Consider the following 27,025-nt stretch of genomic DNA (forward strand, 5'->3'; position numbering starts at 1 on the left):
ATTTCCTCATACAAACACTGGAAGGCTTATCTTTTCTTCACTTACTGGACATTCAAGCCTTGTTAGGGAAAGGGATTTTGCTGGTGAATTATTTAACACTAAAGTGGTATTAATCCATCAATATATAAACACCAAGATATAAATTATTATCATGAACATTGCAAAAATGTTTCTGGAAAATTTCAAGATTGTATTTGTTACTATAGAATTATCTGGTCAGTTTATACCCTGGCATATTAATGTCACTAATACTCCATGGGTAGAGGTAGAGAATGGGGTGAAACAATCAAAACCCCAGCATTAAATGCAGAAGACCTCTCATAAAATTGAGATATATCCAGAAAACCACTAGCCATGGGATACGGTCCTGTTTCAAGTACACCCTATGGATAGTGCTGGCATGGCTCAGATTGTCACATAGTAATGCTTTGTCATACAGTACCACTTCACATATTACCCAGTGGTGTCCTAATGCAGCGTGGAGAAGAGCCGCTCTTACATGCTGGCAGTGACAATTCCTATAGCTTTACCTCTTGTTACTGCCAAAGTTAAATCAGCTACAAAACTACTTGATTTTAGCTCTTACACAAATGTAACTTTTTTCTATCAGTCTTCATTATATCGCTAAATACTTTTGCGAGTTTTTGTCTTTTGTATCTATAGTGCTTAATAATGCAGAATTAGATACATCAAATTTCCAAACACAATTTGTCAGCTCTCACATATGAGCTGAATTAATTGCTGCCTAAGTATGACATACAAGATTTATAGTCCAAGAATATCCAATGCAGCATTTCCTTTTCTTAACCAAAGATTTTTAGCGATCTTCACCAAAGAATGGGAATCCCTCTAACAATGGAAAACAAGGCTTATCTACCTTAATCCTGGCTCATCTTATGTGTTCTTTCCACCGTATGCGCCTCAGAATGTGCGCTATGGGACCATCAATGGATTAATGCCCTATGCATTTTATAGATAAGACGTTTAACAGAATTCTCTGTAAGGAATGGATGATGATCAGATAGACATTCCTCTAAGGGGTTTCCTACCTGCTCTGTTCATTTCTAAAATTTCTTCTTGTGCAAGTGGGCAAGTGTCGCTTTGAGTGCTGTGATGTGGAGAATTTACAACAGATTTACAATAATTAGGGGATCCCAATTGTGGAGGGCGCGGGATATGCTTCTTTTTTTTCTTTGGTAGCTTCTGCTTTGCCATAGCTAAGGAATAATACATTCCAAAATTGTTCACAATGACAGGTACAGGCATAGCAATAGTCAGCACGCCAGCAAGAGCGCATAATGCTCCCACCAGCATGCCAGACCATGTCTGAGGATACATGTCTCCGTAGCCAAGTGTGGTCATGGTGACAACAGCCCACCAGAAGCCAATAGGGATATTTTTGAAATGTGTATGTTCACTGGCACTAGGATCATTTGGATTAGCACCTATTCTCTCAGCATAATAGATCATTGTGGCAAAAATTAACACTCCCAATGCCAAGAATATGATGAGAAGCAGGAATTCATTTGTACTAGCACGAAGAGTATGACCAAGAACCCTCAGACCAACAAAATGTCTGGTCAGCTTGAAGATACGAAGAATTCGCACAAAACGGACAACTCTTAAGAAGCCCAAAACGTCCTTCGCAGCTTTGGAAGACAGGCCACTAAGTCCAACTTCCAGATAGAAAGGCAAAATGGCCACAAAGTCAATGAGGTTTAAAGTATTTCTGATAAACTCCACCTTATTAGGACAGAAGGTGATCCTCATCAAGAACTCAAATGTAAACCATACCACGCAGACACCTTCAATGTAAGTCAGGAAGGCTTCAGTCTCCGAAGCAATGTAAAAGCGCTGATGGGTTTCATTCCCGATTATTTCAGTCTCAGTTTTGTTCACGATGGGGTTAAATCGTTCATGAGTCTCGAGGCAGAAGGTGGTGATAGAAACCAGAATGAAGAAGAGGGAGGCAAATGCAACATACTGTAAAACAAAAGCAGAAGAGTGGGAACATGAGCAGATTATTCGAGAACAGAAGGATTTTTACAGTTGTAGTATTTTATAAACCTGAACTCTTTTTAGCAGGACTAAGGTGAATTGTCTACAGCAGTCTCTAAGACAGTTACAATCCACTAGAAAAATTAGGATTGTAACTAGAGATGGTTGAATAGTAGCTATTCGTGTTCAGATAATAATAACCGATCACTGAGTACTATTCCAGTATTTATCAAGGCAAGAAAAATGCTCAGATGCCCCATTGACTTGGATTAGGTTCGTTATTTGTGAAGAATACCAGAATATTACTTTGGTATTTGTTATGAATAATCGAAACACGAATAGTTACTATTCAACCATCACTAATTGTAACAACTGATCCCATTGATTAGCTCATGCAGAATACATATAACCCCTTGAATGGATTGACACAGAATTATGAGTCATTATAGATTATTATCTGGGCATTCGTCTTTGTTCTTTATAGTCTCTATAATTGATGTAAATTGGATCCTCATGAAAGAATAAGTTATGAGCAAGTGCAGGTGAAAAACAAGAGAACTACATCTGTGAGCCCCACACCGGTGTGTGACCCAGAGAGGCTTCTTCACTGATGGACCAGCTGAAATATCAGTGTGTGTATGGCCAGCCAACCATATATGTAAGCGATGATTACATGGCGATTTATAGTACACACGGCTGACACCAACTCCACCATCCTGCACCCACTTCTGGGATCATTTTAGAAAATTAAGCAGCTGCAGTTTTTCTTTCAACTTCTTCGTAATCATTTTTCTTCTCAACCAAAAGGAATTTAACTAAACATTTACATTATTTTTATACAAATGAATGGGGATTGTGAGGAAAGCTGTATCAGTTCCATGGATTTTGTATCTTGGCATATAATATGCAGTTTGGATTTGGACTGTTTGCCCCCTAGAGTACATATTGAATAGACAGAGCTTCAGAGCCACGTTTGCCATATTATTTGTCTTCTGCCTTGTACTTGTCCTTTTCCTTACTGCTGTCACCACCATTGCATTTATTTGGTAAATCAGTAAATGAGTACATGTGAGCGAATCGATTCCTGTGACCTTGGTCAGAATTCCATGGCCATTGGATGCAGACATTCCCAGCTTCTGTTTTGATTAGCTGGCCTGGTGTGACGTCATTGTTGTATCACACAGAAACCATTAATGATGGGACAGCGATCCTAAGAAATAATTCGCTCACACTGTAACTCCGTCTGCATCATTATAGACAATCGCTCCATCTGCGCGTATGCCTGAATCCCATTTTGCAGGGACTTAGTGACAAACGCTATGTAAACTTAGCCCTAGTGTTCTTTTTGATCTCACTGCAGAACTGTGTGTGATTATGAGAGCAAAGTGTCAGTCATTACATGTCTTACACTCGTAACATCCCTTTCTAATAAAATAAGCTCTGGAGGCAGAATCTCATGCAAATTTCTGTCAGGCCCATACATCTGAACAACTCATTTAAATATAAGAAACAAGATTCCTCTGGAACATCAAGATGCAGATATCAAGGTATCATTTTATTCAACTTTTTATGGCTTGCATGCCCCTATAGATGGCTTAGGAGGGTTGATCCTACTGAAAGATTTCCAATAAAGTGTATTCATCAATCTAATAATGTGGAAAACTCTACACCAACACTGGAGGCAACTTTTACATCTTGTAACCTGTGTTCTACTCTCCAACTGGTCATTCAGCAATAAAGCGTCATGTCAGCTCAAACATCTTGATGATCCTAACATAAGCTTAGTGGCCTTAGGCTTCCTTCTGGTGTGGAACAATGCCCGGCTTCATGAGGTGAAGTATGTAGTGTAGCACCCAGGGATATGGGGTACTCTGTTCCGGGCAATGTCTCTATTGGGAGTGTCATGGTGGTGGCCGTTCCCGGTTCTGTGCCCTAGTCCCTTTTTGTAATGGGGTGTGTTTACAGGGGATTTATGAATAAAGTTATTTGTGACGCCACTTGCAGTGTTGCGGCTAAGTGTAGGGAGCCGCCGCTGCAGAGTTCTGTTGGGGCTGATGGAATGTGCATCTCTGATGACTTGGGCCCTCCGCAAGTAGGGTTTTACCCCAGCAGTGATGATGGTGGTAGTAGTGTTTGGAGCTGGTGCTGCGGTGCAGTGTGCCGGCAATGATTCAGTCCACACAAGTGCTGCGGTTGATGTCACTTTACTCATGGTAAAAGGTGGAGCCGCCTGGTACTGTCCTCTACCAAGGTGGACTCCAGGGAATCCCTTCTCAAACCCCCGTGCCGATACCGTGTGAGATGAACCCTTTCTGCACATTTAGTTTCACCAGCGGTTAACAGACAGAACCTGGGCTGAGCTCCAGTTACCAGCCCCAGGCTACACACAGGTACTCAAGCAGCTTCGGGCCCTGCCAGCTCTGTGGCTGCCGCGCCACCAGACCAACTGGCCTCTCCGGCCCCTCACTGCTCTCTTGTCCTCTGCTTCTCTCTGACTGCTCCACTGGTCCATCAGACACCGGTGGCCAGGCCGGACCCCAGTCCTCACATTACCCAGACTGCGAGTTCCACAGTTCCTTCAGCCTCCTGTTCCTCTCACACCTCACTCCAGACTCAGACTGACTACTGACTGCTCTGTCTCACTGCAGTCTCCCTTCTTCTTCTGACTTCCTGTGTTCCTGACTACTCTCCACAGTCTGCCTCTCCCACCTGGTCAACTAGTGGACTAGCACCTCTAGGCGACCATCTATGGTCCCATCCTAGCTAGGTACCATTGTATGGGGGATTGTTGGGGAAAACTGGGATTACCTGGGTTTTTGGTGTTACCAGCACTGGGGTTCTGGGTCCCTAAGGTGTTCAGGGGCGCTACATTCCCCCTTGGTTAATTCCAGCACGTCCTCAGGCTACAAGCCAAACTGGTTACACTTTTTTTTTTCAACAAGTAAGACATAACAGGTTAATTCTACACAGGGGAGGTTCATTGCTTTAACTGTTATGATTCAGGGACCGAGGAGGATCAAACAATGTGGAAACCCAAAAAGTAACCAGAGTGGCTGGAACCTTAACAGACTACAGACCTAATCCTGACACACAACTAGAAGTAGCCGTGGGACGAGCCTACGATGACCTAGTCATCTCGACACAGCCGGAGAACTAAATATTCTTACAGATAGAAATATAAGAAAAGCTAATCTGCCTCGGAGCAATCCCCAAAGATATAGATAGCCCCCCACATGTAAAGACTACGGTGATATAGGAAAACACAATACAAAGCTAGAAAACAGATTCAGCAAAGATGAGGCCCAAACTATCTTTATAGGAAAGGATAGGAAAGAGCACTGTCTGCAGCCGTAAAAACCCTAAAAAATCTCAGCACGCCTGACATGGAAAAACCCTGAGACCACACGGCCTCTCCGCCACTATATCAGAACTCTGATGTTACTGGGATCCAAAAACCCTAATATAGATAAGGGACTGAATTTAATACCAAGCATGACAAAACACAATACATTGCAGAATCATGGAGCTAAATATACAGACACTCCCAGCAGGGAATGATCCAATTCCACCAGGAACTCCACACAGGCAAAAAAGGAATCAAGCAATAGTATCAAAACAGAAAAACAACAAGAAAGTGGAAACAATAAGCAGAGGTACAAAGAACAACTTATCTTGAGAGGAGTTCTGGCAGCCTCCACGGGTGTCCTCGACACGGTCCTGCTCCCAGGTGACTTTCCCGCTACCTGGAACAGGCTAGCTCGCTGTCGGAGCCCCGACAGCGACTGGGCACAGTACCTGGGGATGGGCGTCAGCACTGGTGGCGGCATCCTCCGTGGCTCCTGATGCCATCACTGGATCAGAGGATGAAGCTTGCTCCTTCTCCAGTGGAGAAGATGATGCAACCGCTTCTGGTCTGGCAGGGAAAGTTGGTGCTACTTTGCCCTTCTCCAGCGGAGAAGGTGATGCGACTACTTCTGGTCTCTCTGGCTCTGGCCGTGACACTGCCTGGTTGAGAATAAGGAATAACGTTTGGAACACCATTCTAAGTCTGAACTGGGTGCAAAAACCTAAAAAAACATCACTATGGGGAGATAAGGTATGCAACACCAGTGACTATGTAAGGGGAATACATGGAATAGCAGAAACTGCTGTGTGAATACTGACTTGAAAAATCCAATAGCTACATGTAAGAGTGAAAATGTGAAAAATGGAATCTGCATTACTGCCATGAACATATGAATAAAGAGAAATTTAGCTACTGAATTGATCAATGCAATAGAGCCCCAACTGCATGAGAGGACACACACAAGCTAGGGACCCCAACGTAGAGAAATACTTTGGCGTAGTGTTGGGGCTCTATTGCATTGATCAATTCAGTAGCTAAATTTCTCTTTATTCATATGTTCATGGCAGTAATGCAGATTCCATTTTTCACATTTTCACTCTTACATGTAGCTATTGGATTTTTCAAGTCAGTATTCACACAGCAGTTTCTGCTATTCCATGTATTCCCCTTACATAGTCACTGGTGTTGCATACCTTATCTCCCCATAGTGATGTTTTTTTAGGTTTTTGCACCCAGTTCAGACTTAGAATGGTGTTCCAAACGTTATTCCTTATTGTTAGTAGTTTTTCGTTTGTGAACCCTCCCCACACACCTATTGCCAATCCATATCATACGCATATATAGCCTGGGTCTCAGCTTCCCATACACGGTAAGTTTTTTAACTGCATGAGAGGACACACACAAGCTAGGGACCCCAACGTAGAGAAATACTTTGGCGTAGTGTTGGGGCTCTATTGCATTGATCAATTCAGTAGCTAAATTTCTCTTTATTCATATGTTCATGGCAGTAATGCAGATTCCATTTTTCACATTTTCACTCTTACATGTAGCTATTGGATTTTTCAAGTCAGTATTCACACAGCAGTTTCTGCTATGCCATGTATTCCCCTTACATAGTCACTGGTGTTGCATACCTTATCTCCCCATAGTGATGTTTTTTTAGGTTTTTGCACCCAGTTCAGACTTAGAATGGTGTTCCAAACGTTATTCCTTATTGTTAGTAGTTTTTCGTTTGTGAACCCTCCCCACACACCTATTGCCAATCCATATCATACGCATATATAGCCTGGGTCTCAGCTTCCCATACACGGTAAGTTTTTTAACTGCATGAGAGGACACACACAAGCTAGGGACCCCAACGTAGAGAAATACTTTGGCGTAGTGTTGGGGCTCTATTGCATTGATCAATTCAGTAGCTAAATTTCTCTTTATTCATATGTTCATGGCAGTAATGCAGATTCCATTTTTCACATTTTCACTCTTACATGTAGCTATTGGATTTTTCAAGTCAGTATTCACACAGCAGTTTCTGCTATTCCATGTATTCCCCTTACATAGTCACTGGTGTTGCATACCTTATCTCCCCATAGTGATGTTTTTTTAGGTTTTTGCACCCAGTTCAGACTTAGAATGGTGTTCCAAACGTTATTCCTTATTGTTAGTAGTTTTTCGTTTGTGAACCCTCCCCACACACCTATTGCCAATCCATATCATACGCATATATAGCCTGGGTCTCAGCTTCCCATACACGGTAAGTTTTTTAACTGCATGAGAGGACACACACAAGCTAGGGACCCCAACGTAGAGAAATACTTTGGCGTAGTGTTGGGGCTCTATTGCATTGATCAATTCAGTAGCTAAATTTCTCTTTATTCATATGTTCATGGCAGTAATGCAGATTCCATTTTTCACATTTTCACTCTTACATGTAGCTATTGGATTTTTCAAGTCAGTATTCACACAGCAGTTTCTGCTATTCCATGTATTCCCCTTACATAGTCACTGGTGTTGCATACCTTATCTCCCCATAGTGATGTTTTTTTAGGTTTTTGCACCCAGTTCAGACTTAGAATGGTGTTCCAAACGTTATTCCTTATTGTTAGTAGTTTTTCGTTTGTGAACCCTCCCCACACACCTATTGCCAATCCATATCATACGCATATATAGCCTGGGTCTCAGCTTCCCATACACGGTAAGTTTTTTAACTGCATGAGAGGACACACACAAGCTAGGGACCCCAACGTAGAGAAATACTTTGGCGTAGTGTTGGGGCTCTATTGCATTGATCAATTCAGTAGCTAAATTTCTCTTTATTCATATGTTCATGGCAGTAATGCAGATTCCATTTTTCACATTTTCACTCTTACATGTAGCTATTGGATTTTTCAAGTCAGTATTCACACAGCAGTTTCTGCTATTCCATGTATTCCCCTTACATAGTCACTGGTGTTGCATACCTTATCTCCCCATAGTGATGTTTTTTTAGGTTTTTGCACCCAGTTCAGACTTAGAATGGTGTTCCAAACGTTATTCCTTATTGTTAGTAGTTTTTCGTTTGTGAACCCTCCCCACACACCTATTGCCAATCCATATCATACGCATATATAGCCTGGGTCTCAGCTTCCCATACACGGTAAGTTTTTTAACTGCATGAGAGGACACACACAAGCTAGGGACCCCAACGTAGAGAAATACTTTGGCGTAGTGTTGGGGCTCTATTGCATTGATCAATTCAGTAGCTAAATTTCTCTTTATTCATATGTTCATGGCAGTAATGCAGATTCCATTTTTCACATTTTCACTCTTACATGTAGCTATTGGATTTTTCAAGTCAGTATTCACACAGCAGTTTCTGCTATTCCATGTATTCCCCTTACATAGTCACTGGTGTTGCATACCTTATCTCCCCATAGTGATGTTTTTTTAGGTTTTTGCACCCAGTTCAGACTTAGAATGGTGTTCCAAACGTTATTCCTTATTGTTAGTAGTTTTTCGTTTGTGAACCCTCCCCACACACCTATTGCCAATCCATATCATACGCATATATAGCCTGGGTCTCAGCTTCCCATACACGGTAAGTTTTTTAACTGCATGAGAGGACACACACAAGCTAGGGACCCCAACGTAGAGAAATACTTTGGCGTAGTGTTGGGGCTCTATTGCATTGATCAATTCAGTAGCTAAATTTCTCTTTATTCATATGTTCATGGCAGTAATGCAGATTCCATTTTTCACATTTTCACTCTTACATGTAGCTATTGGATTTTTCAAGTCAGTATTCACACAGCAGTTTCTGCTATTCCATGTATTCCCCTTACATAGTCACTGGTGTTGCATACCTTATCTCCCCATAGTGATGTTTTTTTAGGTTTTTGCACCCAGTTCAGACTTAGAATGGTGTTCCAAACGTTATTCCTTATTGTTAGTAGTTTTTCGTTTGTGAACCCTCCCCACACACCTATTGCCAATCCATATCATACGCATATATAGCCTGGGTCTCAGCTTCCCATACACGGTAAGTTTTTTAACTGCATGAGAGGACACACACAAGCTAGGGACCCCAACGTAGAGAAATACTTTGGCGTAGTGTTGGGGCTCTATTGCATTGATCAATTCAGTAGCTAAATTTCTCTTTATTCATATGTTCATGGCAGTAATGCAGATTCCATTTTTCACATTTTCACTCTTACATGTAGCTATTGGATTTTTCAAGTCAGTATTCACACAGCAGTTTCTGCTATTCCATGTATTCCCCTTACATAGTCACTGGTGTTGCATACCTTATCTCCCCATAGTGATGTTTTTTTAGGTTTTTGCACCCAGTTCAGACTTAGAATGGTGTTCCAAACGTTATTCCTTATTGTTAGTAGTTTTTCGTTTGTGAACCCTCCCCACACACCTATTGCCAATCCATATCATACGCATATATAGCCTGGGTCTCAGCTTCCCATACACGGTAAGTTTTTTAACTGCATGAGAGGACACACACAAGCTAGGGACCCCAACGTAGAGAAATACTTTGGCGTAGTGTTGGGGCTCTATTGCCTTGATCAATTCAGTAGCTAAATTTCTCTTTATTCATATGTTCATGGCAGTAATGCAGATTCCATTTTTCACATTTTCACTCTTACATGTAGCTATTGGATTTTTCAAGTCAGTATTCACACAGCAGTTTCTGCTATTCCATGTATTCCCCTTACATAGTCACTGGTGTTGCATACCTTATCTCCCCATAGTGATGTTTTTTTAGGTTTTTGCACCCAGTTCAGACTTAGAATGGTGTTCCAAACGTTATTCCTTATTGTTAGTAGTTTTTCGTTTGTGAACCCTCCCCACACACCTATTGCCAATCCATATCATACGCATATATAGCCTGGGTCTCAGCTTCCCATACACGGTAAGTTTTTTAACTGCATGAGAGGACACACACAAGCTAGGGACCCCAACGTAGAGAAATACTTTGGCGTAGTGTTGGGGCTCTATTGCATTGATCAATTCAGTAGCTAAATTTCTCTTTATTCATATGTTCATGGCAGTAATGCAGATTCCATTTTTCACATTTTCACTCTTACATGTAGCTATTGGATTTTTCAAGTCAGTATTCACACAGCAGTTTCTGCTATTCCATGTATTCCCCTTACATAGTCACTGGTGTTGCATACCTTATCTCCCCATACTGCCTGGTTGAGGACGGATTCTGGTAGCTGGATCAGTATAGCCTGGTCAAGCGGTGCTCCACTCTCTTGAGCCCGCAAGGCTGCCACCACCTCCATCATCTCCGCCTTCCACTCCTAAACTCGCTGCAGGTGTCCCGCTCGCAGAGTCCAGCACAGCCGCTGGACCTCCGCTTCTAGCCTTTCCGCGGTACAGGTCCCTGGTTGAACTGGGACACTGACACGATCCCCTGGGGCAGACAAGTTGCTTGTCGCAGTCCTGGAGGCATTCTGCAGCAGCCAAACTGGTTTTCCTTCACCACTCTTGCAGGACTGGAGAACCTCGGGAACGTCTGGGTCAAGTTACTGCCCCCTTCCACCAACGTTTACAGGAGTCATGGGGGGGTGTTTCTGTTTGTGCCTTTTAGCCTGCTGTGGCGCCACCAGACCAACTGGCCTCTCCGGCCCCTCACTGCTCTCTTGTCCTCTGCTTCTCTCTGACTGCTCCTCTGGTCCACCCGACACCGGTGGCCAGGCCGGAACCCAGTCCTCACATCGTCCAGACTGCAGGTCCCACAGAACTCTGCCTTCAGCCTCCTGTTCCCCTCACACCTCACTCCAGACTCTGACTACTGACTGCTCTGTTTCACTGCAGTCTCCCTTCTCCTTCTGACTTCCTGTGCTCCCGACTACTCTCCACAGTCTGCCCTTCCCACCTGGCCAACTAGTGGACTGGAGTGGCTCCACCTCTAGGCGGCCATCCATGGTTCCACCCTAGCTAGGTACCATTGTATGGGGGATTGTTGGGAAAAACAGGGATTACCTGGATTTTTGGTGTTACCGGCACTGTGGTTCTGGGTCCCTAAGGGGGTAGGCCCTGCATCCTTGTGGGGATGCAGAACCTTTTAGCACCCTGAAGTGTTCAGGGTGCTACTTGTAGTCAAATGCTCAATGATGGGGCATTGATGCCAATGATCAGCCCTCTCATTACCTGAGAACTTCTAGGACATTATGTATCAGTGCATTCAACATCTCCAAGTAGTGTCCACAGAGTGTCCCGGAGCCACTGATGTAACAGAAACATGGCACACCTCTTACTGGCTGGTGCTCAAGTAGGGTCCCATTCCATGTAGTAATAATATATAAGAACATGGTACTCGAAAGTTGCAAATTAATTTGATTTATTTACAGGGGACATTCAAAGTTTAATGCATTATGTTTCGGTCAGACCCCTGACCTTTATGAGATGCACATATTGCTGATAGACAAGAGCAAAGAGAATGAAAATATGACCTCTAAGAATAGTGTTTTACCGCTGGAGAAATGGAGCCACTGATGTCCTCACCCAGGGTTGGTAGAGAATGCCATAAGACACCATACACCATCTCATCAGGCACAGGAACAGAAGTTGTCAGCGGTGCACACTGACATGGGGGCGATACACATGACTGCTGCACAATGGAAGTGCTATACCCAATTTGTAAGATACATACAGTATAGGTACTATATGTCACAGCACACCCACCATAGTAGATAATAAAGGTGTGCAATATATATGGACTATAAACAGATGGTCAAGCACCATAAAATAATTAATCTACATACAAAAGTTCAATGAAGACCACAATACAGTCATATGAATATGTTTGGGCACCCCTATTAATGTTAACCTTTTTTCTTTATAACAATTTGGGTTTTTGCAACAGCTATTTCAGTTTCATATATCTAATAACTGATGGACAGAGTAATATTTCTGGATTGAAATCAGGTTTATTGTACTAACAGAAAATGTGCAATCCGCATTTAAACAAGATTTGACCGGTGCAAATCTATGGGCACCCTTATCAATTTCTTGATTTGAACACTCCTAACTACTTTTTACTGACTTACTAAACCACTAAATTGGTTTTGTAACCTCATTGAGCTTTGAACTTCATAGGCATGTGTATCCAATCATGAGAAAAGGTATTTAAGGTGGCCACTTGCAAGTTGTTCTCGTATTTGAATCTCCTATGAGTGTGGCATCATGGGCTCCTCAAAACAACTCTCAAATGAACTGAAAACAAAGATTATTCAACATAGTTGTTCAGGGGAAGGATACAAAAAGTTGTCTCAGAGATTTAAACTGTCAGTTTCCACTGTGAGCAACATAGTAAGGAAATGGAAGAACACAGGTACAGTTCTTCTTAAGCCCAGAAGTGGCAGGCCAAGAAAAATATCAGAAAGGCAGAGAAGAAGAATGTTGAGAACAGTCAAGGACAATCCACAGACCACCTCCAAAGACTTGCAGCATCATCTTGCTGCAGTTGGTGTCAATGTGCATTGGTCAACAATACAGCGCACGTTGCACAAGGAGAAGCTGTATGGGAGAGTGATGCGAAAGAAGCCGTTTCTGCAAGCACGCCACAAATGAAGTCACCTGAGGTATGCCAAAGCACATTTGGACAAGCCAGTTACATTTTGGAAGAAGGTCCTGTGGACTGATGAAACAAAGATTGAGTTGTGTGGTCACACAAAAAGGCGTTATGCATGGAGGCAAAAAAACACGGCATTCCAAGAAAAGCACTTGCTACCCACAGTAAAATTTGGTGGAAGTTCCATCATGCTTTAGGGCTGTGTGGCCAATGCTGGCACCGGGAATCTTGTTAAAGTTGAGAGTCGCATGGATTCAACTCAGTATCAGCAGATTCTTGACAATAATGTGCAAGAATCAGTGATGAAGTTGAAGTTACGCAGGGGATGGATATTTCAGCAAGACAATGATCCAAAACACCGCTTCAAATCTACTCAGGCATTCATGCAGAGGAACAATTACAATATTCTGGAATGGCCATCCCAGTCCCCAGACCTGAATATCATTGAAAATCTGTGGGATGATTGGAAGCAGCTGTCCATGCTCGGCGACCATCAAACTTAACTGAACTGGAATTGTTTTGTAAACAGGAATGGTCAAATATACCTTCATCCAGGATCCAAAAACTCATTAAAAGCTACAGGAAACGACTAGAGGCTGTGATATCTGCAGAAGGAGGATCTACAAAATATTAATCTCACTTTTATGTTGAGGTGCCCATACTTTTGCACCGGTCAAATTTTGTTTAAATGCAGATTGCACATTTTCTGTTAGTACAATAAACCTCATTTCAATCCAGAAATATTACTCAGTCCATCAGTTATTAGATATATGAAACTGAAATAGTTGTTGCAAAACCCAAATTATTATAAAGAAAAAAGGTTAACATTAATAGGGGTGCCCAAACTTTTTCATATGACTGTACTTGCTTTCTGTCTTTATGTGTCACAGGATGACTCTGGCTGATCACCTCTATTTATCCCTACCTCTACAATGGAACTCCCGAGTCTGAGAGTTGTGACGCTATTAGAGAATGGGGATCAGCGGAGTCCTGGCTCTGCTGCTGCTGAATGCACTGGGATGAGTCCTTCTATCCGGTTTGGAGCGCTCCTTCCTAGTCGACACTAGAGTGCTGACAGCTATCTCCCAGATGGTGACACAGAGCTCCTGTTGCAGGACGATTGTGCAGCCTCCTGAGAAACATCTCTGAGTGGCGATGGCTGATGCCCCGTTCTACACCATCCCATACTTATAGACTCCTGCAACCTTCAGCATAGTACGTGCCACTGCTCTGTTTGTTTTCCGACTTGGTGCTGCGTTCTGTATCATCGAAGTGGCACTGGATTTAAACACAAGACAAATCACTCATTGTGAGTCATTAGTAACCAGATCCGGGCACTTATTGCAGGTTTGGTGAACTGACTATGATTTTAACAACCGGTTCTGCAGAACCAGTAAGAACCAGCTGAATCTTGCCCCTGCTGAAACCTGACGTAAGACACAGAGGCTGAAACATCAAGACTGGGACAAGAAGTATCTGAAAACAGATTTGTTTCAAATATCTCATGAACTGATGAGATAAGAGTGACTCTACAGAGCAGATGGATGGGCCGAGGCTGGATCAGTATCAGGCATAGACCTCAGATGCCAGTGAAGAGGATGGAGGTAGTTTCCTGTTATGGGCCGGGATTAATAGTGTTTGAGATGAAGATAGACTAGAAATGAGCTTCCAAACCTACTGCGTAAAAAGACACTTTCTTCCTTCAGTGGCACAGTGAAGAAAGTCTGTGTCTTTTAAGAAAACCTGCAGAACAAAACACCATAGCAGCATCGGAGTCTCCACTGCTTGAGGAAAGGAAAGCCCTTAAAGATGAAGAATAATGACCTGGCCCCTTTCTCCACAGTCCTAAACCTTACTGACAATTTGTGGGCCTTCTTGCAGGGGACATTTATGGTGAAGGAGAACAGTCCCCTCTCCGAACAGTTGTCCCAAAAACTAAGGGATAGCAGGGAACCGGGTATGCTAAGCTGACCCTTAAGCTAGGGGGCCCTATGCGATCCCTAACCTCAGTCATACTCCTAATGGTGTAGAGGCCTGAGTATCCTTCCTGGCCCTACTCCATTCCTAATTTTATTCCCTCTCCTACTCCAACCAGGGAAGAATGGGAATCCCACAAAACAGACAAGCAGGAGGAAACCAAAATTCTGTTACTCAGCATGCACACACAGCAGTATAACACAACGAGAGATTAGGAGTAAAACAAGAGCAGGAAGGAAGTACAAAACATCAGGGGTACACTCCACAACCACACCAAGCAAATGCAACACTTTCACCAGAAAGTCTGAGACACCTAAGCTCACAGACCAAAACAGGATAGCCTATAGATTGCATGGGTAGAAGATTTCATCCAGCATAAATATGAGCGGTGCAGATGTGATTGGCTTATCCACAGCATGTAATCACAGGAGCCTAACAAGCCAAATAATAGAGATTAACTCTTGCTAGCATACCTATCAATTAGCTGGTCAATGCCTGTGTCTGCCTGTGTTGATCCCCGACACCACAGAAACCATCGGGTGGAGTGTCAGAATATGCAATGTACACAGAGCTCACCACTGCCATGACAGTAGGGGCAAAGTTTGTGCAAAACTCCGTGTGACAGTACCGCTCTCTCTAAGACCATAAGGACCCAGTCTCTGCAGATGGAGATGATGAAATGACGTAACAAGACGCTCCACATAGATATCGGAGGCTGGTTCCCAAGTCCTCTCCTCAGGACCATAACCTCGCCAATGAACCAAGTACTGTAATGAAATTAGAACGAAACGAGAATCAATTATCTTAAATGCCTAAAATTCCAAAACCCATCAACTAAGACCAGAGGTGAATATAAGGGAAGAGGGGCTCCCGAACCCACAAATTTATTTAACAAGGATTTATGGAAAACATTATGAATCTTATAAGATGTCGGCATCACCAGGTGGTAAGCTAGTGGATTAATGACTGCAGTGATTCTGAAACGACCAATAAACCAAGGTCCCAACTTAAGTGAAGGTGTCTTAAGCCCACACACAGGTCCACACCAGGCACACATCTGCAGTCAGCTGTACGCTTATACTTACAACCTGTCACACCAAATTTTACACAAAACATGCCACCTGTCATGGTGGCATCAGCTACTGTTCACATTGCAGATTCTGGCACCAGATTCTCTGGTGTTTCTGATCTACACAGGCCAACTCGGCCATTGACCAGGTGTGTGCTCAGTCATAGACAGGCTAGCAAGAGTTAACCTCTGCTAGCCTGCTTGTTAGGCTCCTGGGATCACAAGTTGTAGGAAACATACAGTGGGTACGGAAAGTATTCAGACCCCTTTACATTTTTCATTCTTTGTTTCATTGCAGCCATTTGGTAAATTCAAAAAAGTTCATTTTTTTTCTCAATGTACACTCTGCATCCCATCTTGACAGAAAAAAAAACAAATGTAGAAATTTTTGCAAATTTTATAAAAAAGAAAAACTGAAATATCCCATGGTCATAACGTCCCTTTGCTTAGTATTGAGTAGAAGCACCCTTTTGAGCTAGTACAGCCATGAGTCTTCTTGGGAATGATGCAACAAGTTTTTCAAACCTGGATTTGGGGATTCTCGGCCATTCTTCCTTGCAGATCCTCTCCAGTTCCGTCAGGTTGGATGGTGAACGTTGGTGGACAGCCATTTTGAAGTCTCTCCAGAGATGCTCAATTGGTTTAGGTCAGGGCTCTGGCTGGGTCTGGTGAAGAATGGTCACAGAGTTTTTCTGAAGCCACTCCTTTGTTATTTTAGCTGTGTGCTTAGGGTCATTGTCTTGTTGGAAGGTGAACCTTCGGCCAAGTCTGAGGTCCAGAGCATCTGGAAGAGGTTTTCTTCCAGAATATCTCTGTACTTGGCTGCATTCATCTTTCCTTCAATAGCAGCCAATTGTCCTGTCCCTGTAGCTGAAAAATACCCCCCCCGGCATGATGCTTGCACCTGTTACGGGACTACGCACTGATAGGGGATAGTAATCTAGCAGTCAGGGCCCACCATGCAGAATAATCTGCTGCTGGCGAGAGCAAGGAAGGGTACTGTACCACCTCAGCAGTACTGTCACTGTTGCTTCACAGTGGCACTAGAAACTAAAGCGGTGCTCACTGTTAAGTGACATCTAAACCTTAGGGAGAAATGCTAACTGAAATATAAAGATGGACCTTTAGCTCCTGCCCAATTACAGGAACTACAAAAACGTAATCGGATGGGTACCCCAACCGCAGTCCACAGACTAACACCTCTGTTACCTCACAGAAATGTGTAGAATGAGATTGTAGCAAGTGTGTTACTGGAAATAATATGGTAGGTGGACATGTAGTGCCTGCCCAATTACAGGAACTTCAAAACAAAAGCGGATGGTTGCCCCAACCGCAGTCCACTAACCAACACCAGTGTTACTTCCCACTGATAAGGTAGCTAATAATGTAACAGGAGTATGGATGTAAATACCCTGTGAATGCAGATGGGAAAACCGTTACAGATCACGGAGATCCCTTATTGCTAACCTCTATACAGATCTTAGAGATAGCAGAGTATAGGGAGTGTGTAGGTGCAGACAGTACTTTCCATATTGTCTAGGCTCATTGAAGCCCCTGCCTGAACTCCTTGTGCTAACCACACCTAAGGAGTCAGTGAGCTCTCTATGCTAGCCACACAGACGTATCAGAGACACTGAGAGCGGTGCGTGCGATGTCCCTGCCTAACCTGGCTCCACTAAGGTGCCAGGAAATGGGTAATGGTGTTATGCTAGTGGGTACAGAGTCCCTGCCTAACCTGATCCACTAAAGTGCAAGGCAGCGGGTAATATTGGACATCACTAGAGCTGATCGAACGGCCAATAATCCGGGGCCGGCGGATCACTGACAGATTTAAAAAAGAATCCGCTCCGCTCCGGAATCCGATGCCCATATAAGTCAATGGGGACCGGAATCCGGAGGGTTAAAACATTTGTGGAGGAGCTAGGGGGGCTAGGAGCGAGCGTGGCATACTCACCGAGGCGCTGTCATGGCGGCACACTCCTTCCGGGTCACGCTGTTACCTTCCGGAGCCAACAATTCAATATTCATGGTTTTCCCCGTCCACCGGCTCGCGTTGGTTGCAGCTAGACACGCCCCCACCCTGAGTGGCAGCGTGTCAGCTAACTGCAACCAATCACAGGCTCCAGGACGGCCGGTGGGCAGGGAAACCAGTGCACTGTCGGTCAGTTCACGATGGTAAACACTCGGCAGCACAGTTATAGCGCGCGGCTGCAGCCCCAGCCGTCGCGCTGTATCTGTGCTGTGTATATAGTGCCCAGAGTAACACATGCGAGGCTGCCGGGTGCTGCCATGGCAGACTCGCATGAGCCCCTAGCATTTGTCATTCCGGTGAAAGTAAAAAAAAACAAAAAAAAAACAAACATGCAGTCCCCCCTATTTTCATCCCCAGCCAAGATAACGCCGGCTGGGGGCTGGTATATCCTCAGCCCGCAGCCATCCTGCAGTGCCGCATCTATTAGATGCGACCATACCGGTGTGCGCTACTGGCTCTTCCCGGTGGCGTGATGCGGTGCCAGTCGGGGTAATAGCAGGGGTTAATAGCGGTGCATGGCTGCTGCTAAACCCTAGGTTTGTGTGATAGCACAGTCGTCTATCAGATACCTGCATCACACAAACCTGTAAGTGACGGTAAATAAACACAGACATAGAGAACAATCCTTTATTTGGAATAAAATACAAACATCCCCTGCTTCCCCTCTTTATTATGCCCAAAACCCTGCAGCTCCGACGTAATCCACAGGATGTCCCACGCCGCTTCAGCTCTGCTACATCTGAATATCACAGAGATCGGCACGACCGACCGCTCTCTGTGAGCTCCAGAGAATGAATGAGCTGCGCATTGAGCGGTGACGTCACTCAGGTCATTTGCGGTCACAGCTGGAGGTTCCTACGGTCCTTGATCTGTGATCGCAGGTAACCTGACCTCAGGTGATAGAGTAGGGGGAGGGCACCACCTGACGGATATTAATGATCCACAAATAAAGATAATCAGGGATAACCTTAACACACCCAATTTTGAACATTGGATTAAGGAGAGAAAGACGGTGTGCAAATTAACAGGGATACACCTGTGTGACAATACAAAAAGAGTCTTTATTTATAACAAAGTATGTGGACACAAACATATTAAAACCACTTAAAAAAGGCGTATAGAGCCTATATAAATCATTTTATCCCCTATAAGGGATAAACAACATCCCCCTGGCACGATAAAGAGGTCACAAAGTTAACCCAGTAAGGCTGTAACTAATACAAGGGGATCCTGGTAATACAAAAATGTGTTGGTTTAAACAGCAGATGTAATTAACCAAGATGGTATAGCTACCAAAAACACAATAGCAGTATAGGGTATAAATATAGGTGGTAACCCAGACAATATACAGCTAACAGTGGTATGACCACCAGATACCATAGATCCCCCAAAGAAAGTCACAGGGTTAACCTGGTAAGGCTGTAGCTAATACATAGTAAATCCTAATAATGCCACATCATAATAAGTGTAAATATATTGATTTAAACGGCAAGTGTAATTACCCTAAGTAGTGTACCCACCAGGTATCATAGAGTACAAAACATTTAGCATAGGTAATAGCCCAAATAGTATGAAGCTGATAGTAGTATAACCACCAGATACCATAGATCACAATGGCAGTGCAAGGTGTCAGCATAAGTAGTAGCCCAAACAACATAAAGCTGATATACTCATGTTAAATTACACAAAGATTCACTTGCATAGGGTAAAGCATTCACCAGATAATAAAGTATTAGCATAAATAGCAGCCGAGGAGATATAGAACCCCAGGATAACCAAGTTACCAGCCCATACTGAGGACACCATATAAACATTCAAGTGATAGCCAGGGTAGGATGGAAGAGTCCCCACGCGTATCGCTGTCCCCTAGGACAGCTTCATCAGGGGTAAGTTGTGCCCACATAGAAGGCTAGGGTTTAAATAACCCAAAAATTAGTATTACAGCTGTTTGTAACTTCACCTGTTAGTTGAAATCGCCGCGTTCAGCGTGTGCCCGGCGTCCCGGAAGTCACATGCTCGCTGGCGTCCAATCAGGAGGAGGAAAAAGAGTATTGAATATTTTCGGGCACCGCGCATGCGCGGGACTCCGAAAACATGGCGGCCGCCATGTATGGAGACAAATGCTCAAAAAGTGCCGTTCTTTCAATAAAGCAAGGAATATTACAAATCAAGAGTACCTTATTTTAAACCCCCTCTCAAAGCATAAGATGGAAAAGGAGCAGATTAAGCATGGGTTGCCAAGAGCAAAGGGAACAGTTATATATATTATCTAAATCACTCCCATTTAAGGATCGCTCAAATCTGGGCCCATATAGTCTGGAAAGTAGTTTAGTTATATTTGGTATAATGTGCATATAATGAAAACACCAGGGAAGTTCCCCAAATACAGGGATATTGAACCCCCCAACATATAATCTGCATACAAAAGAGGCACATATTTTATTTTTCTTCTTTCCAAGGCCCAGACTAAAGAGAGCCACAAATGTGAAGTAAATCACCTATGGAGTTCCCAACACAAACCAGGATAGCCCAGAGTCCCAGACAGAGGGAAAAAAAAAAAGGGGAAAATCACCTCTGTTTGTAAAACCCCGTAAATAAAAGATCCTCATTTATACCAGATGGGGCAAGACAATCTAGTTTGAAAATCCAGGCTGATTCACATCTCAAGAGATCCAAGGTGGTATTACCACCTCTAATATTAACTTTGATTTTTTCCAGTCCAAGAATCCTTATGTTCGAAGTCCGCCCGCCATGTTCCTTCAAAAAATGCATGGCCACTGATGATATAGTTTTTCCTTTTTCAAGATCCACTTTCGCTGTTCCAATGGTAGATAGGTGTTGCTGTATCCGTTTCCGAAGCTCTTGTCCAGTTTGGCCGACATATATTTTGGGGCATCCGCAAATCAGTCCATAGACCAAATTCCTTGTTCTACAGTTGAAAAAACCCCGAGGATTCTGTAAAGATGGAAACATGGTACAAAAAATTATTAGGTCTCTTGCTAACATAAGGGGACAAATACTGCAATTACCGCAAGGATAAGAACCTTATTATTATTATTATTATTATTATTATTTATTTATAGAGCACCATTAATTCCATGGTGCTGTACATGAGAAGGGGGTTACATACAAAATACGTATACAAGTTACAGTAGACAGACTAGTACAGAGGGAAGAGGGCCCTACCCTTGCGGGCTTACATTCTATAGGATTATGGGGAGGAGACAATAGGTGGGGTGTAGGTCAGGCGGCGGCTCCGCACGGTGGTCGGGCGGCAGCTCCGCACGGTGGTCGGGCGGCAGCTCCGCACGGTGGTCGGGCGGCAGCTCCGCACGGTGGTCGGGCGGCAGCTCCGCACGGTGGTCGGGCGGCAGTGAGTTCATTGTAGATTGTAGGCATTTCTGAACAGATGAGTTTTCAGGTTCCGTTTGAACCTTCAACGGAAAAACCCCCATCCGTTCTTTTTGTGGGTCTGCAGAAGTGACTGGCTGTAAGACAGTCCTTGAGGTTTCTAGCCCTCCTGGCCACCATACCCGGTACCTCAGAAATATGTTTAGTGAGGGCTTGTTCACTTTGCAGGATCCCCCAATTTTTCTGCAATATACGGCGTAACTCCGACCACTGATTATTATACACCGTAATGATACTGGTCTTGTGTTCCGCTCTAGTTTGATCTTGTTTGACCAATACATCTCTCCTATCCCTAGAAGAAGAGTGTTGAAAGGCCTGAGAGATTACCTTTTTAGGATATCCTCTTGTCAAGAATCTTTTGGTCAAATCCTGAGATTGTGCATAAAAGTCTTCCTCCTTGCTGCAATTCCTTCGAAGGCGTAAGAATTGACCCTTCGGAATTCCCCTACGTTGGTGCGCTGGGTGAAAACTTGAATAGTGCAAAAGACTATTTACTGATGTCGGCTTCCGGAAAAGATCCATTACAATTTTCGAGTTCAGCACGGAAACCTTCAGATCCAGAAATTCAACTGTAGTAAGTGATAGATGGGATGTGAGAAAAATATTGAGTGAGTTGTTATTCAATTCCGTAATGAACTCCTCACAATCCCCCCACGACCCAGTCCATAGCATAAAGACATCATCCAGAAATCTAAACCACCTGTAAACGTGTCTTCCATAGTTGGTCATAGACCGGACTCTCGTCTCCTCCCACCATCCAAGAAATATTCCAGCATAAGAGGGGGCACAGCGCGCCCCCATCGCGGTCCCTGATACCTGCTTGTAGAAGACCCTGTCGAACACAAAATAATTCAGATTTAGAATCATAGATAATAAGTTCAACAGGAATTCATCATGTTCTTTAGATCCCGTACCATTTTTGGTCAAAAAATATGAAACCGCCCCCACACCCAAATCATGTCTGATATTGGTGTAAAGGGACTCTACGTCCATAGTTACCAAAATGGTACCTTCTGGGATGTCGAGATCTTCCAAGCGTGTGATGAGGTCCGCCGAGTCCCTGATGTAAGAATCCAACTGGAGGGCGATGGGCTGTAAGTAAAAATCCAGGTAGAGGCATGACTGCTCAAGGATTCCACCTATTCCAGCAACAATCGGTCTACCTGGTGGATTAACCAAAGATTTATGCACCTTCGGGAGCATATAGAAGGTTGGAATCGTTGGGTGCTTGGTCGTGAGAAATTCCAGTTCCCTTTTGGTAATAATTCCTTGGTGATGTGCATGAATCAGAAGGCGGTCCATCTTAGATTTAAAAATCAAAGTAGGGTCAGAAGGAAGAGGTTGATAGATATCACGATTAGATAGTTGGCGTTTAGCCTCATCAGTGTACATGTTCACAGGCCATAAAACAATGTTACCCCCCTTATCTGCCTCTTTGATTACCAGGTCTTTATTTTCTCTGAGATTCCGTAGAGCTCTTTTTTCTTCAACAGAGATGTTATTCTGTTTGTTGTTATCTAATTTAAGAGCACATATGTCTCTACATACGGAATCAAAAAAAATTTGAACCGCAGGGAAGAGAGAGAGACGGGGGGTAACCTGCGAAGGCAATCTACCTGTGAAAGTTCTCTTACCATGGGGATCATTTTGCTCCTCCATCAATTCAAGTAATGTCTGGAAGGCCAATTGTTCATCCTGGGGCAAAGAGTCCACAAACTGGGGTTTTTGATGAAGCAGTTTGAAAGTAATCTGTCTGCAGAATAGATAGACATCTTTAATAAAAACAAATTTGTCTAATCTATTCATGGGTGAGAATGATAATCCCCTAGAGAGGATATTCTCCTCAATAGCACTGATCTCATACCCAGACAAGTTGATAATTTTCAAATTACCTCCATTACTGTTGTTATCCGCTATTTCCTTTTCCGATTCCCCCCCCCCGTTTGTGGGGTGACCAAGCCATTCTCCTTATTCCACTTCTGAGGTTTATACCCCCTCCTTCTGCCCCTCCTGTGTCGTTTTCTAGATCGCTTGGATCCGAAGATAAAAAATCTTCACTGGATGAAGCCTGATTGGTGGTATTAGGTATATGGGGCTCCTGTCTCCTATTTCTTGGTTTAGACCTGCTGTTGCCTTTATGATTCCACTTATATACTTCTCCCATCTGGAGATCTTTCTGATCCCTAGCCAATTTACTCTTTTTCCTCCTAATGATCTCTTTTTCAAATTGATCAATAATACCTTTTAGTTTGGTCTGAAAAGGGCCCACCAAAGTGGCTTGGTCAAAGTTCTTCAATTTGGTTTCCCCAGTACTAATTTCTTCTTTGATAGAAACAAGAAGCTCTTGATCATGCTTAATAAGCATATCCAAAATAATAACAGAGCACTTGGTTAGACCTGCCTCCCAAGTTTTCCTAAATTCTGGATCTGTCTCCCAAGCAGGGAAAATCTGGACTCTCAGTCCCCTAGGGGTAATACCCAATCTTTTGTAATGCTCCAAACTTTTTAAGTTATACCATACTTTAGTCAAGTTTTTATGTTGCTTAATCAATTCAGCACTGAGTTTATCAAACCCATTCTCATTATCTACGACATTGTCAGTCTGATCAAGGGTACAAACATCAAAAACATCCACAGTTCGAAGGGACCAGGAATTAATCCTTTCCTCCAAATTCATAATTGCTGTCAAAAAAACTCAAATCCAAGATTTAAAGATAAATATCTAGTAAATAATTGGTGTGCCAACACTCCAGAAAAACACCCCAAAGAGAGGTGTTATAGAGCACAAATTGATAGAGTAGGGGGAGGGCACCACCTGACGGATATTAATGATCCACAAATAAAGATAATCAGGGATCACCTTAACACACCCAATTTTGAACATTGGATTAAGGAGAGAAAGACGGTGTGCAAATTAACAGGGATACACCTGTGTGACAATACAAAAAGAGTCTTTATTTATAACAAAGTATGTGGACACAAACATATTAAAACCACTTAAAAAAGGCGTATAGAGCCTATATAAATCATTTTATCCCCTATAAGGGATAAACAACATCCCCCTGGCACAATAAAGAGGTCACAAAGTTAACCCAGTAAGGCTATAACTAATACAAGGGGATCCTGGTAATACAAAAATGTGTTGGTTTAAACAGCAGATGTAATTAACCAAGATGGTATAGCTACCAAAAACACAATAGCAGTATAGGGTATAAATATAGGTGGTAACCCAGACAATATACAGCTAACAGTGGTATGACCACCAGATACCATAGATCCCCCAAAGAAAGTCACAGGGTTAACCTGGTAAGGCTGTAGCTAATACATAGTAAATCCTAATAATGCAACATCATAATAAGTGTAAATATATTGATTTAAACGGCAAGTGTAATTACCCTAAGTAGTGTACCCACCAGGTATCATAGAGTACAAAACATTTAGCATAGGTAATAGCCCAAATAGTATGAAGCTGATAGTGGTATAACCACCAGATACCATAGATCACAATGGCAGTGCAAGGTGTCAGCATAAGTAGTAGCCCAAACAACATAAAGCTGATATACTCATGTTAAATTACACAAAGATTCACTTGCATAGGGTAAAGCATTCACCAGATAATAAAGTATTAGCATAAATAGCAGCCGAGGAGATATAGAACCCCAGGATAACCAAGTTACCAGCCCATGCTGAGGACACCATATAAACATTCAAGTGATAGCCAGGGTAGGATGGAAGAGTCCCCACGCGTATCGCTGTCCCCTAGGACAGCTTCATCAGGGGTAAGTTGTGCCCACATAGAAGGCTAGGGTTTAAATAACCCAAAAATTAGTATGACAGCTGTTTGTAACTTCACCTGTTAGTTGAAATCGCCGCGTTCAGCGTGTGCCCGGCGTCCCGGAAGTCACATGCTCGCTGGCGTCCAATCAGGAGGAGGAAAAAGAGTATTGAATATTTTCGGGCACCGCGCATGCGCGGGACTCTGAAAACATGGCGGCCGCCATGTATGGAGACAAATGCTCAAAAAGTGCCGTTCTTTCAATAAAGCAAGGAATATTACAAATCAAGAGTACCTTATTTTAAACCCCCTCTCAAAGCATAAGATGGAAAAGGAGCAGATTAAGCATGGGTTGCCAAGAGCAAAGGGAACAGTTATATATATTATCTAAATCACTCCCATTTAAGGATCGCTCAAATCTGGGCCCATATAGTCTGGAAAGTAGTTTAGTTATATTTGGTATAATGTGCATATAATGAAAACACCAGGGAAGTTCCCCAAATACAGGGATATTGAACCCCCCAACATATAATCTGCATACAAAAGAGGCACATATTTTATTTTTCTTCTTTCCAAGGCCCAGACTAAAGAGAGCCACAAATGTGAAGTAAATCACCTATGGAGTTCCCAACACAAACCAGGATAGCCCAGAGTCCCAGACAGAGGGAAAAAAAAAAAAGGGGAAAATCACCTCTGTTTGTAAAACCCCGTAAATAAAAGATCCTCATTTATACCAGATGGGGCAAGACAATCTAGTTTGAAAATCCAGGCTGATTCACATCTCAAGAGATCCAAGGTGGTATTACCACCTCTAATATTAACTTTGATTTTTTCCAGTCCAAGAATCCTTATGTTCGAAGTCCGCCCGCCATGTTCCTTCAAAAAATGCATGGCCACTGATGATATAGTTTTTCCTTTTTCAAGATCCACTTTCGCTGTTCCAATGGTAGATAGGTGTTGCTGTATCCGTTTCCGAAGCTCTTGTCCAGTTTGGCCGACATATATTTTGGGGCATCCGCAAATCAGTCCATAGACCAAATTCCTTGTTCTACAGTTGAAAAAACCCCGAGGATTCTGTAAAGATGGAAACATGGTACAAAAAATTATTAGGTCTCTTGCTAACATAAGGGGACAAATACTGCAATTACCGCAAGGATAAGAACCTTCAACGGAAAAACCCCCATCCGTTCTTTTTGTGGGTCTGCAGAAGTGACTGGCTGTAAGACAGTCCTTGAGGTTTCTAGCCCTCCTGGCCACCATACCCGGTACCTCAGAAATATGTTTAGTGAGGGCTTGTTCACTTTGCAGGATCCCCCAATTTTTCTGCAATATACGGCGTAACTCCGACCACTGATTATTATACACCGTAATGATATTGGTCTTGTGTTCCGCTCTAGTTTGATCTTGTTTGACCAATACATCTCTCCTATCCCTAGAAGCAGAGTGTTGAAAGGCCTGAGAGATTACCTTTTTAGGATATCCTCTTGTCAAGAATCTTTTGGTCAAATCCTGAGATTGTGCATAAAAGTCTTCCTCCTTGCTGCAATTCCTTCGAAGGCGTAAGAATTGACCCTTCGGAATTCCCCTACGTTGGTGCGCTGGGTGAAAACTTGAATAGTGCAAAAGACTATTTACTGATGTCGGCTTCCGGAAAAGATCCATTACAATTTTCGAGTTCAGCACGGAAACCTTCAGATCCAGAAATTCAACTGTAGTAAGTGATAGATGGGATGTGAGAAAAATATTGAGTGAGTTGTTATTCAATTCCGTAATGAACTCCTCACAATCCCCCCACGACCCAGTCCATAGCATAAAGACATCATCCAGAAATCTAAACCACCTGTAAACGT

At 43.1% G+C, this 27,025-nt stretch overlaps 1 protein-coding gene across 5 annotated transcripts in view; it reads right to left on the minus strand.

The window, feature by feature from the left end:
* Positions 1-27,025, minus strand: part of KCNC1 (potassium voltage-gated channel subfamily C member 1) — a 301,678-nt gene that overhangs the window by 136,021 nt on the left and 138,632 nt on the right. For all 5 annotated transcript variants that reach the window (XM_075326556.1, XM_075326557.1, XM_075326555.1 and 2 more), the window contains exon 2: positions 1,050-1,983. In XM_075326556.1, coding sequence (XP_075182671.1) covers positions 1,050-1,983 — 934 coding nt within the window. The remainder of the gene's footprint in view (positions 1-1,049; positions 1,984-27,025) is intronic.

This window comes from Anomaloglossus baeobatrachus, chromosome 10, assembly GCF_048569485.1.
Source record: "Anomaloglossus baeobatrachus isolate aAnoBae1 chromosome 10, aAnoBae1.hap1, whole genome shotgun sequence".
In the NCBI taxonomy this organism is placed as follows: Eukaryota; Metazoa; Chordata; class Amphibia; order Anura; family Aromobatidae; genus Anomaloglossus; species Anomaloglossus baeobatrachus.